This window comes from Colletotrichum higginsianum, chromosome 6 (assembly GCF_001672515.1).
Source record: "Colletotrichum higginsianum IMI 349063 chromosome 6, whole genome shotgun sequence".
Lineage (NCBI taxonomy): Eukaryota > Fungi > Ascomycota > Sordariomycetes > Glomerellales > Glomerellaceae > Colletotrichum > Colletotrichum higginsianum.
In genome coordinates, this window is record NC_030959.1 from 1,867,220 (window position 1) to 1,881,287 (window position 14,068).

At 54.0% G+C, this 14,068-nt stretch overlaps 4 protein-coding genes across 4 annotated transcripts; 2 read left to right on the plus strand and 2 right to left on the minus strand.

The window, feature by feature from the left end:
• Window positions 1-1,324: 1,324 nt before the first annotated feature.
• CH63R_08971 (M serotype) lies at window positions 1,325-3,273 on the minus strand (the record flags this gene model as incomplete). The annotated part of the gene is made up of 2 exons (XM_018303945.1): window positions 1,325-2,589; window positions 2,646-3,273. The coding sequence occupies 2 exons, from the start codon at window positions 3,271-3,273 to the stop codon at window positions 1,325-1,327; spliced, it is 1,893 nt and encodes a 630-aa protein (XP_018155968.1).
• A 2,194-nt stretch (window positions 3,274-5,467) lies between these two features.
• Window positions 5,468-6,216, minus strand: CH63R_08972 (60S ribosomal protein L30; the record flags this gene model as incomplete). Its single annotated transcript, XM_018303946.1, has 6 exons — window positions 5,468-5,566; window positions 5,714-5,816; window positions 5,871-5,906; window positions 5,960-5,994; window positions 6,045-6,072; window positions 6,185-6,216. 6 exons carry the CDS (start codon window positions 6,214-6,216, stop codon window positions 5,468-5,470), a joined length of 333 nt encoding a protein of 110 aa, XP_018155969.1.
• A 422-nt stretch (window positions 6,217-6,638) lies between these two features.
• CH63R_08973 (Ribosomal protein L10.e) lies at window positions 6,639-7,604 on the plus strand (the record flags this gene model as incomplete). Its single annotated transcript, XM_018303947.1, has 3 exons — window positions 6,639-6,683; window positions 6,929-7,313; window positions 7,369-7,604. 3 exons carry the CDS (start codon window positions 6,639-6,641, stop codon window positions 7,602-7,604), a joined length of 666 nt encoding a protein of 221 aa, XP_018155970.1.
• A 3,061-nt stretch (window positions 7,605-10,665) lies between these two features.
• On the plus strand, window positions 10,666-12,384 carry CH63R_08974 (uncharacterized protein; the record flags this gene model as incomplete). Its single annotated transcript, XM_018303948.1, has 1 exon — window positions 10,666-12,384. The coding sequence occupies one exon, from the start codon at window positions 10,666-10,668 to the stop codon at window positions 12,382-12,384; it is 1,719 nt and encodes a 572-aa protein (XP_018155971.1).
• Between the last annotated feature and the right edge of the window lie 1,684 nt (window positions 12,385-14,068).

Here is a 14,068-nt window from a genome sequence, read left to right on the forward strand (position 1 = left end):
TGCATAAAGGGTCGTCAGTATTGGCCCGATCTCATTGAAACCTCACATTCAGACCGAGACAAACACACAAAATGTATTCTGTTGGAGAGGTTCATACTGACCAGGTAGCAACTATTACGGGATTAATACAGACCGGGGGAATTATCTCGCCATGAAGTCGGGCCGCGAAGGTTGGAGTTCTACGTGGCTTATCAAAATAACAAAGCCTCAGAGGGTTGCGTCCATGGAGAGCAGGCACTCGGCTGGGCGAGTCAGCTCAAGTTTCCTTGGCGAGAGCCAAACGGACATGAAGTAGTTATCGATGCATATGAGAAAAGCAAGAACCAGAACAGAGTAATTACTTCCTGTATTGGTCACAGTGGGCTCTCTCGGTTGTCTCCTAGCTGTGTGCTTCACGCCCAAGTCCTTGCCTAGCTATAGCTATCTAGAATAGACAATCAGTTGGTAAAAAGCCATCCATACACAGAGACACGATTGATTACCCGAAGAGGTAAGCCGAGGGAATGTTCGTAATGACGACCGACTGACTGTCTCTTTGTGCAGAGATACACAGACCAACTTTGATCAACTCACAACAAAGTGTAGAAAATATCTATCTCGTATTGCAGCGTCCCACACTGACGCTCACGAGGCAAGGAGGCAGATACCGTTCTAACATCAAGCCATCTCTGCATTACTCATGTATCTATCCAACATTGCGTCTAGCTAGATTACAAGCCCAAGGACTCACTTGGCAGTCCACGAAGTCATTTATAAAAAGCAGACGCGCCTGTCATCAAATATCTAGCACTTACTAGGAAATGCTGGTAATCATGATTAAGAAAAGAAAACCACACCCCCAAAAACCCACCGCCAGCGAGAGAAAAGAGCCACCTTCACATTTCCAGTAGCGTCAAAACAATGTCATCACTCCTTCCCACCCCCGGCTCTCCAAGTGACCAATGCTGAAGGAGTAGATGTGATGTGTTGGTTTGACAGAAAGAATATAGACGTAGCCATAAGAGAAAAGTATAAGTAGACAGCGGGCATCTGCGAGGTGGATGGAAAGCGCCTCCGGTCCCAATGGTTTGTCGGCATTCTACCTGTGATGCCCGACCTAGACACCATGTGCGAAGAAGTGAAACTCCAGCAGTGCATAAGGAAGACAAGAAGTGTCTTGGGCGTGAGGAAAAGGGGGGGGGGGGGAGGAAGAGTGATGGCATCCCGCCCTGTTTTAGATCTTTTCATCTTATCCAACAAAAGTCAAGCGTGCTGTAACCGAGAGAGATAAATCGATGCGTAGCAGAGCAAAGGTCATAAACATAACGACGTAATTATGTGCCGATTACTCGGGAATAGCTTCATTGGATGCCGCTGGGGGGGACTCGTCCTTCTTGCCCCAGCCGGAGGCCCATCCTATCCAACTGGTTCGCTTGTTGTTCTCCAGTTTGGCTTCGTTGTTCTCCTGCACCAGGCGCAGAGGGCGGGGTTTGTTGCCCGCAAAGGTGGTTTGCTTCTCGTGATGGGACCGCGGAGGCGACTGCGATGGAGGCGTGGTCAGGTCATTCGAGTCGCCGCTCGTGCTCGATGTTTCACTGCGCATGCCAGGGAAGTTTCCTGCCGTTGGCGCTTGCTGGCCGCTGGGTGCCCGTGCCGCCGCGTTGGGGTTGCCGCCGAAAAAGGTCTGCGAAGTTCGCGGGGTGCGAGGGGAGCCCAGGGGCGGGGAGATGGGGCCGTCTGGTCCCCTATACATCTGGTTGACCAGGTTGACGCCGGTGAACTGCTCACTCATCGGGCGCGCACGGCGAGTGCTGGAAGATCGAGTCAGATTCCCGATAGGAATGCTAGGCGCTGTCTCCGGATCAGTGTGTGCTGAATTGGCTGGCTGTGCCGAAGGCATGTAAGACATGGGCCTCGGTCTGGGCTTATTCGGGCCGACGGCCATGGTCTTGGCCCTTTGCAACAGCGACGCTCCGGAAGCGCCCTCCTTTGGCGGTGGGGGCGGGAGGTCTTTGTTGGTGTTGGCGGTCAGTGGCTTGGGCTCGCTGGATGTGTCCAGAATGTGCTCAAAATCCTGGTGTTGGAGAAGTCTCTCAATAATCTTGTTGATGTAGAGCGTAAGCGCCTTGTTCTGATCTTTCATGGACTTGAGCTCTGACTCGAGGCGGCGGACCACTTCGTTGTCGTTGCCAGCGTCGGATGCATCCTCGGACAGCTCGTCCGCCAGGCTCGCGCCGCCAGACCGGCCCTCGAGAGCGTTGAGCGCATCCTGGTTGGCGGACACCCCCATATAGCTGAAATCATTCTTGGAGAAATCGCCGTTGAGAGTTTTCTCCTGGAGAAGCAGCTGGTAGCTTTCGTTGTCTTCCATCAGACGGGCGTTGGCCATGCGGGCTTCCATCAAAAGGCGTTCTACCTCCTGCAGCCTGCCGCCGCCCTGGTTCTCGGACTCCACCAGCTTGATCTGGGCCTCGGCGAGTTCCAGTCTCAACGACTCAATCAGCTTGTCTTTTTGCAGCAAGATCTTGGAGTTGTTCCGGGAGTCGCTGCGGTTCAGAGACGAAGGAGGAGCGAAGCTACCGTTGTCGACGTTAGGTGACGATGCTGCGGCTTGGGACTTGTCAGCTTCTGTTTTCTCAACGGTGGCCTGGTGAGGTGAAACTTACATTGCCGTGACGGACGACCGTCTTCGTCATTGGCCCGTTGCGACAGGGTGTCTTTCAGTCTCTGGATGATGGTCTGCATCTCCTCCTCTCTGTTGGACATCTCTTCCTTCTCCTTGGTCATTGAGCTCCGCTCGGCCTCATAAATCGCTTCCATCTCGCGCATCTTCTTGGCGGCGTCCCTCTTCTCGTTTTGCAGTGTCTCAATCTGCTCTTCTGCCTCGTGCACCCTCTCCTCCAGTTTGGAGGATTCCTTAATCGCATCGTCAAGTCTCGTCTGCAGCACTTCAGCCTGTTTCCTATATTGGTCGGAAGAGATCTCGGCCTTGGAGAGTCGCTCCTTGAGGTCATCCAACAGCGCAACGGTCTCGGCCCTCGCAGCCTCCTCGGCTTCGGCGTTGCCGTTGCCGTTGCCGTTGCTCAGGACGGAATCTCTTCTGGCAGCAGCTGCCCGGGCGGACACAGGTGTCCCTGATCGAGCCGGCGCTCTACGCGCAGCAGAAGCAGCGGTGGGCGTGGAGGACCGTGTGGGTGTTCTCGCGGGAGATACAGAAGGCGACGACGCGGAATCTGTCGAAGACACGCGACCGACGCCCGCAGCGGGCGGTTTCTTTGCGGTGGCAGCGGACATGATAGTCGCAGAGGGCTTGTTGTTGTGGTTGTTGTTGATGCAGTTCGCGGCGGAGGGTAACCTGGGGAAACGGAGGGTAAGCGGGGGACCTCGTCGAACGGTAAGGAAAGAAAAAAAGAGGCAGCGGTCTAGGTGCGGTGCCGGGTGGGTTATTTCTGTAGTGACGACGTTACATTCCACGCGGAGAGAGAGAGAGAGAGAGAGAGAGAGAGAGAAGAAGAAGAAGAAGAAGAAGAAGAAGAAGAAGAAGAAGAAGAAGAAGAAGAAAAAAAGCCTATCCTACCAGACGTATGTAATTCTCTATTCTTGGAACAACAGACGGCGAGGAAACACAACAGCAGAGAGTTGTTGATCGTTGGGCTACCCAGAAAATGTGAGTGTCAAATAGGAGTGCGGTGCAGAACGGGAGGGTGTGCAGCAGCAGCAGCTTTGCAAGCTTAAGTCGGTGTCAGACGGCCTCAGCCCCGGTAAGCACAGTTGGGTCTTTCGCGTTGGCCTGTTGGATCCTGGTTGGCGACAGGAGGTACAGCATGCGGGTGCATGTGTCTGTGTCGGTTGTCCAGTCCACAGGTTGTTCCAGTGAATCTCCGATATTTTGGGGCGGTTCCAGGGGGTCCAATTCGCTAGAGTGTTCAGTATTAAGGACGTGGCCTAACTAGGAAACGGGATATGGAACGAGAACAATGCTTTTTTTCTTCTCTTGCTCTCCCAAGTCCCGACCCGGGCCGCTAATCGTTCTTCGCGTTGCTTGAGCGCTGCAGAACGAACGAACAAACAAACAGAGTCGGCCCCTCCCCATATCCACAAAGCCTATCTTTCGGATTGGCACTTTCGTGCCAGTCCATATTGGTCTGACTAGCGTGGTAGGTCAGGCAACGATAACCTTGTGCTACGTGCCATGCGCATGCTATTCTCGATCGATGTTGTTCTCAGGCGTTCAGCTGGAACCCGTGGCGAAGCACTCGTTTCAGTCCCATCCCTTCGAAGCCCGACGCTTGTAGCTTAGGTGGATGACGGGAGATGGCTACCAGTGACAGGCTGTGGGTGGCCAACGCGGCGAATGAGATGCCGCACACGCCGTCTCGTCTTCACATGAGATGCGACGGATGGTAGCAGCCTGTCGGCAATCTTCCTCCTGTCAGCAGCCCCCTTCCAGTCTAGGCCTTTTCTTTATTACTGGCAGATAGATGGTAGGACCGTAACTTTTTGCTGCATGAAGGACAAACTTTCAGATATCCCATAGCGTTTGGATGCAACTCTAGCATCACATTCTCAATGACGATAACATGGAGATAGACCGTGTAAAACGTTCCCTGCGAATAAGAGCATGCTATAGTCTGGATTGTTAAGAGCCAGGCATTGATTGCCCTTTGGACATACAGCCCCTTGACCTGCTTCGTCTTGGACTGCTCACTTCACTTTGGCCAGCTTGTTTGCTTTCCAAGAGAACAATGTAGTTTGAATCCCGTACGCAGACAGCGGCCAAGTTGTCCTAAAAGAACATGAAATTGACATGAGTCCTTCACGCCATGCGCCCCATCTATTCCCACCATGCTCTCTCACAAGTAGAGTGCGGAGCCAATCGAAGAAAGTGGGCTCGGCCCGTCTTTGTACCCAAGGGGTTCCCCGGGCCATTGGGTGACAATTTCGATGAGACCGGTCAGTACTCACCTCGGTGGGAACTGAGAAATTATCTTCATGTTGCCATCAATGCAAGACTCGCGACGGCATTCCCGATGAGATTAGGAACCGCTCCTTCACTTTTGACAATTAGCCAACCAATCTTGTTTTAACCCCCCCCTCATTGGATATCTGCCATGCCGTCGATTAAATGGAACATCACTTTGTCCGACATCATTTTTGACCTGAGCTTCGGTCCCGGAATTTGACGCATACACACAACGTTATAACGATAAAGTTAGAAAAGAGTTCACATGCTACGCTGCGAAATAAACTTGCTGACAACAGGAACGGAGGAACAGTTTCACAAGTGGGACTCGTTACATGGCGGGGTAACAGGCGAGTATTTTCGATTGAAAGTACCTCTGGTCATCATTAGTCTTGTTCTGGCGACAAGACTGAGGTATCATAAAGGCATATCCCAAGCCGCGGTCCCAAGTTGCGAATCGCATTTTCCTTATTTTGTTGACCATGTTCCCCAACGCCGTTCCCAGCCAATTTGTGCTCCATCCACTTAAGCGACCTGGTCGCTGAGGATGTCAGAGTCACCGGCGTCGAGGACCGCCATGGTGCCGCATCGGAAGATCTTTCCCAGAGCCGTACCCATCTCAATCTGTGTGGGACACTAGGTAAGCAGTTGTTCGCCCTCCGAAGTCTACTAGACTTCTTCGCTGGGTTGACCATGGGACCAGTGATCCGCGAGGTCCGTAGCAAGACATTGAGCAATGCGCTCAGTTCGAGTAAAGGAGGTTCAACTTACGTTGGTGCCGCTGAAGTGGTGGACGGGCGTCTTGGCCAACATGGCGTAGTACTCCAATTCGGACTTGCGAAGAGGAGGGGTGTTGCCAGCGATGAGGATGAGCCTGCGGAGTGTTAATATTGGGCTCACATTAACAAGCTGTATGTGGAAAGCGTACTTGGCCTTGCCGGTGCGCAGAGACTTCAGCGTGGACCTATGTTGTCGTTAGTCGCAGGATCCGTAGAATTGACCGCAGTGCATGCTTACTTGTAGCCAAGAGTGACCTTGCCAGACTTGATGACCTAGGAATTGTTACTATGACCGTCTCGAAACATCGTCGTTCTGCACGTACCAAGGCAAGCTTGGAGTTGATGGAGTTCCTTTTCTTCTTGTTAGCACGTGGACATGTCGATCGATGTAAAAAACGCGATGCAAGCAAAAATTCAAAGCGAAAGTGGTGCTTCGGGAAGCCATGAGATCAGGATAACTTACTGGTCCTTCTTGCTCTTCTTGACGGGGGCCATCTTGGATGATTGTAAGGGGGGTTTGGCGGGTAGATTGGTCGATGGGCGCTGGGCGGTGATTGTCGTCGATGGTCATGAGAAGCATTCAACAAGGCGAATTTTCAAAGTTTGGTTTTGTTGAAAGTGAAGCTCGCCCCGCACCGACTTCTTCCGTCTTGGCCAATCAGATCTCGTTCTTGGTACTTGCCATGTAGAAACCCTAACGCCGGCAATTACGCGAGCCCAAAGTGGGTACTGTTTGGCCACCGGTTGCTTACCCAGCGTTCTGCTTTGAAATCAAAACTGCTTTTCGGTCTGACGCATCGTAGCAACCTTTACAAAAGTGAGTGACGCCCAAATTCCGGTCGAGTTCGACACCCATCCCACTAACCAACCACCAACAGCAGTAACGAGTGATCCCGTGAGATCTCAATACCGTCAAGATGGCCCGTCGTCCCGCTCGTTGCTACCGGTACTGCAAGAACAAGGTGAGCCGATTCCATCACACCCTGGTTCCCCGCGACGACGTCCGAGATCCTACTACGACAAGTTTGCGCATCGAAAGAGGAGGATTTGGACCTGGTCACCGAGAAAGGCTGGCATTACACGATGGAGCAACTGGATCGACATGATGCAGCGACGTGAAATATTTGCGATGGATAAGGGTGCTCGTCGCGGTTTCCGGGGATGCCCTCTTCCGAAACAAGACATACTAACCTCTCCCGCCTCTCAGCCGTACCCCAAGTCCCGTTTCAACCGTGGTGTCCCCGACCCCAAGATCCGCATCTTCGATCTTGGCCGCAAGAAGGCTACCGTCGATGACTTCCCTCTCTGCATCCACATGGTCTCGAACGAGTACGAGCAGCTGAGCTCCGAGGCTCTTGAGGCCGCCCGCATTTGCGCCAACAAGTACTTCGTCAAGACCGCCGGAAAGGAGTCGTTCCACCTTCGCGTCCGCGCCCACCCCTTCCACGTCGTCCGTATCAACAAGATGTTGTCTTGCGCCGGTGCCGATAGACTTCAGACTGGTATGCGCGGTGCCTGGGGTAAGCCCAACGGCACTGTCGCCCGTGTCAACATTGGCCAGATCATCATGAGCGTCCGCACTCGTGACTCCAGTACGTTTTACCTAAACTGTTCACGCTGAACGACGTCACTAATGCTCTTCTGCAGACAAGGCCGTCGCTCTCGAGGCTCTTCGCCGCTCCCAGTACAAGTTCCCCGGTCGCCAGAAAATCATTATCTCCAAGAACTGGGGCTTCACCCCCCTCCGCCGCGAGGAGTACCTCGAGAAGAAGGCTGCTGGCCGCGTCAAGGTCGACGGTGCTTACGTCCAGTTCCTTGCCAACCACGGCTCTCTCGAGCAAAACATGAAGCGCTTCCCCGATGCCTTTGCCTCTGAGGCTTAAGGTGTGGGATTCGTGTTTCTTTCGGGATTTGGGTTTCTACAGGCTGGCGTCTAAAGTGGTTGCATGTCAACATGATGGGAGTCATGCTGCGGCATACTCTAGATAGGAATTCAATCATTGGCACTTGACAGACTTGCCCCTCTACCTTCACGACGAACGAGATCTGGACTATGGGAAATATGATTCGCGGATTAGGATAGTAGGCAGGCTTCGCAGGAGGCTGAATATGAAGAACATATCGGGCTGACGAAACATCCTTGACAAATTTCCGGGACAAGTAGACGCGATGATGTCAATCTCGAACCGTACGTGTCGGGTGAGGACGGTTTGGCCCGTGGATCATCCGTGTGGCATAGAATGACACCATGTGGACACGTTCTTGTCTGGGTCACGCAGACAAACCCCATCTGCCCAGCTGCGCTGCGCCTAGATGTCTCAACGAGGGGAATCTTTGAAAGGGGCTACGGTGGGGGCTCCCTCCATCTGAGCAACAGAAATGAAGCGCAATTTGAAGCTTTGGTGTACGCGATGGAGGCTATTGGAGGCAATAACGACAGTGTCCAGACATTGGTCGAGTGGTAGAGTTTCTGGATCCGCGAAATGACTGACAGTGATCTAGCAAGAGCAGCGACAAAGAAAAAAAGAAGAAGAAAAAACCGCCTCAAGCTGGGATTCCACATAGGCTACAACAACCAACAGTTGCACGAAAACGATGGCTCCTCACCATATATACTGCCTTCCAGTGCGACCTGTTTTCTTTAGGAGCCAGTGCAGGAACAGCACGGCCAACCGCCTGAACCTTTCAGCCCCTGCCAGGGGTGCAGATAGGTGCAAGCGCAGGTGCAGACGGGCAGATTGCAGACCACCTGGGCAAACGGCAAGGGCGATGTCTACTGGCGCCCAAACGTTAGTGGGGATGGGACGACGTGCAGACGCCCACGGAACAGCGCGTGGAGGTTGAATGCTGCCGTAGCGACTTTCAGAGAGCTAATGTTCAGTGCTCGAAGGGGCGGCGGCGGCGATGGGCGGCGATCAGGTCCCACCGAGATCCCAGGTGACCTGAATGACGTTATCGGGATTTCGGATGGTGTTCGGTGTGAGACTTGGGGACTTTGAGACCTTGATTGAGGCTTGGAGCACGCTGAGATGCCACCAAAAGAACCTTGGAACACCTCTTGATGGTTTTTTCGGGTTTGTTGGTTGAGGCAAATTCGGTACTGGAGCGTTGGGCCTTGCTTTTCCTCAGGTTCACGACTCGCGACAGGTTCGAGAATTCTTCCCAAGCTTGCCCCGAAAGTCGGGATAGGGGGCGATGACAGTCCGAGGATGTGCGAGAGTCAGTCCTGGGCGCATCGGAGTGGGACGGGGGGCCGTTGGACGAGTCTTGCCCCTCTTCTTTTCCCCTTCCATTTTTCTCGTCGAAGGGCCGAAGCCTCGGAATGGAAGGGCATTGATCTCGGTGATAAGTTGATGGACTTGGTATGGGACTCCTGGCCTAGCGACTTCTCTAGAATTCGCGAATGGGGCACGCAAATGTGCATCGCGGCATGGCATGGATATGCTTGTTTTGGGGGGCAAATATTGCCGTCAACGTGACCCCCCCCGACATCGTTTGGTTGAGCCAGTATGGCAGTCCACCACCACTCATATCTCCAGTTCGTACAAGTTTGGCAGCGGGATGGATGGAGGCAAGTGAGAGAAAGTCCAGGCAAGGAGGCACTTGTGGTTCTGGCCTGCAAGAGTGATTCATAGAAAGCTAGAAATGACATGAACATTATTTGACCTTGCTTGGTTCCGCTGTCCGGACACGAAAGAGCTAGTATTCAAGAAACAAACAGAGTTCATAGCTTTCCCTCCCCATTCAAGTCCTACCGCCATGTCTCAGCATGGTGCGCCGCTCAGAGCGCATCCGAAGTATTGCTGACGGGAAGGTGTGGCAGACTTGCTCAGCGCAACCAGTGGCCAGGCAGCCTGAAGAGGGGCCCCAACACGCCATCCCAGCAAGGTGCAGCGCGCAGCGTCAGTTGGTTCATGCCTAGCTGCCCTGGTGAGTGGGTTGTCAGTGTCAGGACACGGCCGTCCATCAAAATGGTGATCTCTTTCTTGCTTGCCTCCGCTTCTCAGAACTCGTCATGCCCCCTTTTTTTCTCCCTCTTCCTTTTTCGTTTGTTTGTTTACTGCCTCTTCCTCTCAAGTCCGTTGAATGTCCTAAGTAGAGCCATGAATTAAAGCCAAAGGTTCCTTGGAGGAGAAAGGAGTTGATTATGGTTTGTCCTTGGATCCCTTGCCCGCTGCACGCGATCACATCATCCACCCACCACTTATCTCTGGTCTGACTCTGCGCGCCCTTGCCCCCCTTCCAGTGGCATCCTATGGCTCCCCCAATCTCTCAATCTACCCTCCCTCCGAATCTCCTGGCTGGACATGTGTTGTCTGGGAACACCGCGCCTGTCCCGCCGTCCCTCCGAGTTCGCCCATATACTTCGGGGTTACTCGTAACGGCGCGCGGTTCCAAGGTACATGACCGAAGTGGGAGGTGCGGTACTTGGCCCGCTCTTCGGTGACGCCTTAATCAGTGACAGTGACAGACCCAGTCCGTCATCCCCTCTCTCTCTCTGTTTGGTCCGGCCCCCAAGAGAACCCACCCCTCCCTACCCCCCCAAGGGCCCTTATCCTCTTATCACCCATCCCGCATTCTTCCTTCTTGTCGTTTGTTGGTCCCAGTAGTTTGCTGCCACATATATCCGCCGTGTAGCCTGCATCTGACCGATCTTTGACCTCTCTCCTATTTTGAACCTTTTGACCCGCCTCGAACGTGAACTCGTTCCCAGATTCCATCGATACCGAGACGTTGTCAAACAACGAACGGACGACACGCTACGGATACGGCGCGCCGCTATCGAGACGTCACTGCGATATCGTGACTGGGACTGGGGAGCCTTATCGTAGTTGCTTCCCCTTCCTTATCGAACGAACACATCCATACCTACCTTTCTACCTCCGGCCTCTGGTTGTTTCCTCCCTTCGGCCAACTTGACGAGTTGGCAATAAAGCGTACAACATGGCTTTCCATCAACCTACCCGGCGGCCGTCCCAGCTACGTGCCGCTCGTCCTTTGCACGACGAGGAGCGAGACGTTCCCCAGCTCCATGTTCAAGACCCAGTTGCCGCCGACACTTCCCACTCGTGGGTGCTATTCGAGCCCGCCGATGACGCGACAACAACCTCTTATCTCAGCGAAGAGGCGGAGTCGCTCCCCACGCCGGGCCGGTCAAGGCTTAGTGATATAGGCAGCCTCAATACTTTCTTACACTCGGCCCGCGACACCGAGTCGCGGCAGTCGGGCGCCCTTTCCAGTGCTATTGACGAAGAGTCAGTCGAAGATGACGCCGAACTCGACAGTCTTGACAGTCACCTGCCCGAGTTTCGGACAGTCCCAAGCCTCTATACACAGTCTGCGGGTGCTGCCGCGGCCCAAAGCGTCCCTGTGCTTCCTGCCCATGATGGTTTGGGCTCTTTCAGGTTAGATAGCCCCGAGGTGCAGGAGCAGATCTACGCCTTTGAGAGATTCAACCCTAAGCGCGTGCGAAGGCGTCGTGAGAGCCTCGAGCTGGCCCATCTTGAGATGGAAGTCGAGCAAGAGCAAGAGACACACAAGATGCAGAGGATTGAGGCCTGGCGTCTGGAGCAGAGTCGCATCCTTCTGGAAGAGATCAGCAGGGAGACTAGACGCCGCCGCCTGTCGATGGCCTCTGTCAGGCCAACCGTGACGGCCGAGGAGAAGGTGGCCGAGGATGTTGCAAGCCTAAGTGCGATCGGGAACGAAGACGATGCCGACAGCATGGACTGGCACTATGAGCCGACTGACACCAAGGACGACGAGCGAGGGCTACTCGTCAAAATTACCCGTAAGGTCCTAAACGACCTGGGCATTGACGAGAGGTTACTCTCGATTCTGCTCGGAGAGCGACTTTTGTCAGATGATGACTTGTCAACGACACCCACGGCGGGCGCAGGATTGCCTAGCACGCCCACTCAGGAGACCAATGACTCATCTTGGCAGCTGCGGGCGTTGGATCGCATCGCAAAAGAGCTCGGCCTGATGGTCAACCAGCTGTCGCATCACCATCCTGGGGCCTTCTCGACATACACTGGCATGCAACAGATGCCCATTCCATATGCCGGCTTGCCGGTCATTCCAGAATCGGGCGCTAACACGCCAATTGCTCCCCGGGCACAGGAAGTGTCCACAAAGATGCCCGAGTTCCAACCAACAATGGTTCAACACGCGCGCCCCATCAACATCCCCTCCCGGGCCCAGTCGGATCCTCCCGTCCCGCTGACTAGGGATGAGTCAACCCCATTACCCGCGTCTTTCACACAAGAGGAGTGGGAGCAAGACCTGGACGTCAACCTCGTCTTCAGATACCTGCGATCCCGCTTCAGTTCGCGGTCGGCACCATCCTCTGCCTTTACAACCGGTACTTCCCACCTTGCCACCTCAAGCACGCCAGACACAGCAGCTAAGGCCGCGCGGGTGCGCCAGCATCACCCGCTCGTCTCCCGAGCCCGACCAGTGGAGCGCAGGACGTTCAAGGCGACAACACCGTCTAGCCCCGCTGCTATGCGGCACGCGTCTAGCTGTGCCAGCCAGAGCACACGGAGGTCGGCGAGACGCAGCAGCGTTTCGTCTCGTCACTACTGGGATATTGGGGGTTCCCTTGGTACGGGGTCAGTTATCGCTTCGGTTGGCCCCATGGGAAGCTGGGGCGAGGTCTGAGCACACCAGATATTCCACGGCAGGGGTTGGGAGTTATTCGCTACTTTATTCACTACACATGTGTATTATTACATGGATCAGCAGGAGTCGACGAGAAGTCTTATGTTCTCAATGGGTGTTTTAAGGGGGGGCTAGCATTCGCATATTATTACAACCACAAAGATTTGGTTAGAGTTGGTTATTAGGCGTTCCTATAGAGAATAGGTAAACGATGTCAGGTCTCCGTAATAAAAGGGTATCTTCATCATTACTGCACAATCATAACTGGTGACATAAGCTTGGCAAACAACGCCATCTGCGGGTGATACACACATAGTAGACGGTGGGTTAGAATGTCACTACTTACCTCAACAGGTAAGAAGACATGCCATGCCGTAAATGAATAGCCCATTCCACCGATCCTTCTTTCGGAAGTACCGACCGGACAGTGGCAGATGCGGATCTTGGCTCCGGGCCAGACTACGGACGGGAAGGAAGTGATGGCGTGTCAGCGTGCGCACGCGTGTGACCGAACAGATCTCTCTCACGACATGACCGTACGGCGTGGCTTGCGTGGTTCACAGAGACGCGTCCCAAAATGCGCATTGTTCATCCCTCAATTCGTCGTCTAAACATCCGCAGCTGTCCACCCTGTACTATTCGTCGTAAGACACAGGGATATTCTCCTCATCGCCATCTCCCTCCCATCGATTGCACCGAGCCAACGATGTATTCCGAGGCTTTGGCTGAAATTGCACAACCCGTCTGACGGGCGAGGCCAGCCACGTCCCGGCCAGTCATGTCGGACGCCTCGCCTTGAACGGGTCGACGGGGCGGACGCCTTATGGCTTCAAATGGAGAGCGTCACCGAGTGTCATCCTGGCACCTGGGAGGCCCCCATGCAATATGCATATCTACTTAGGTAGGTCCTTCATCCACCGCTCGTCACCTGGTCTTGCCGCCTCGAGGATTGAAGGGACGGGGGAAGGCGCAATTCACCAAGCGGAAAAGGCGTGCTTGCCACAGCCCCATACTCTGATTACAAAAGAAAAGAAAAGAAAAGAAAAAGGTCGGGCGCTCCGGTAATCTAACCAAACCGAGTCAATGACTGCCATGCCTGTTGCGTCCTTCCATCCCTGGAATGGAACAAGCGGTCTCGTCGTTGCTTTTTCGGCTTTCCACCCACCCCCTTCACGCCCATCCCTCAAAGGTTGGTCCGCGTCGTGCAACTGGATTGTAGGACGCGTTATTTGGGGCTAGGATAGAGGACAAGGGGAGAGGAGAGGTAAGTCATTGCAGGAGAATCAACTCCTGGTGTCTGATGATGGCAAGCTATATTGTCGGAGCTGCAACTCTTAAATATACAAACCATCCTCTGCATCCCAAGGACGCTGGGATGGAGAAAAACAAGCAATACCGTACACTACCTGGATGCCCATTGTGTTAGTATCCAGTTATCTCTGAGGCACTTAGGTAGGCAGCAAGTATGAGAGCGCGAGGACGGGTCGGAGTCACACAGGGTGGGGGATATTTGACCAATTGGATGCGTAACAAGGGTACGCAAGCCACCAGCACACTTTAACTTACGGCAGCGAGACGCGTTCTGGTGGTGGAAATACAGTCTATTCCTCATCCCCCTGCTTGGGACCTTTGCAACCGTCGTGGTCGGTTAAGGAACTGGAGCGGGATCGCCTGTGGATGCACA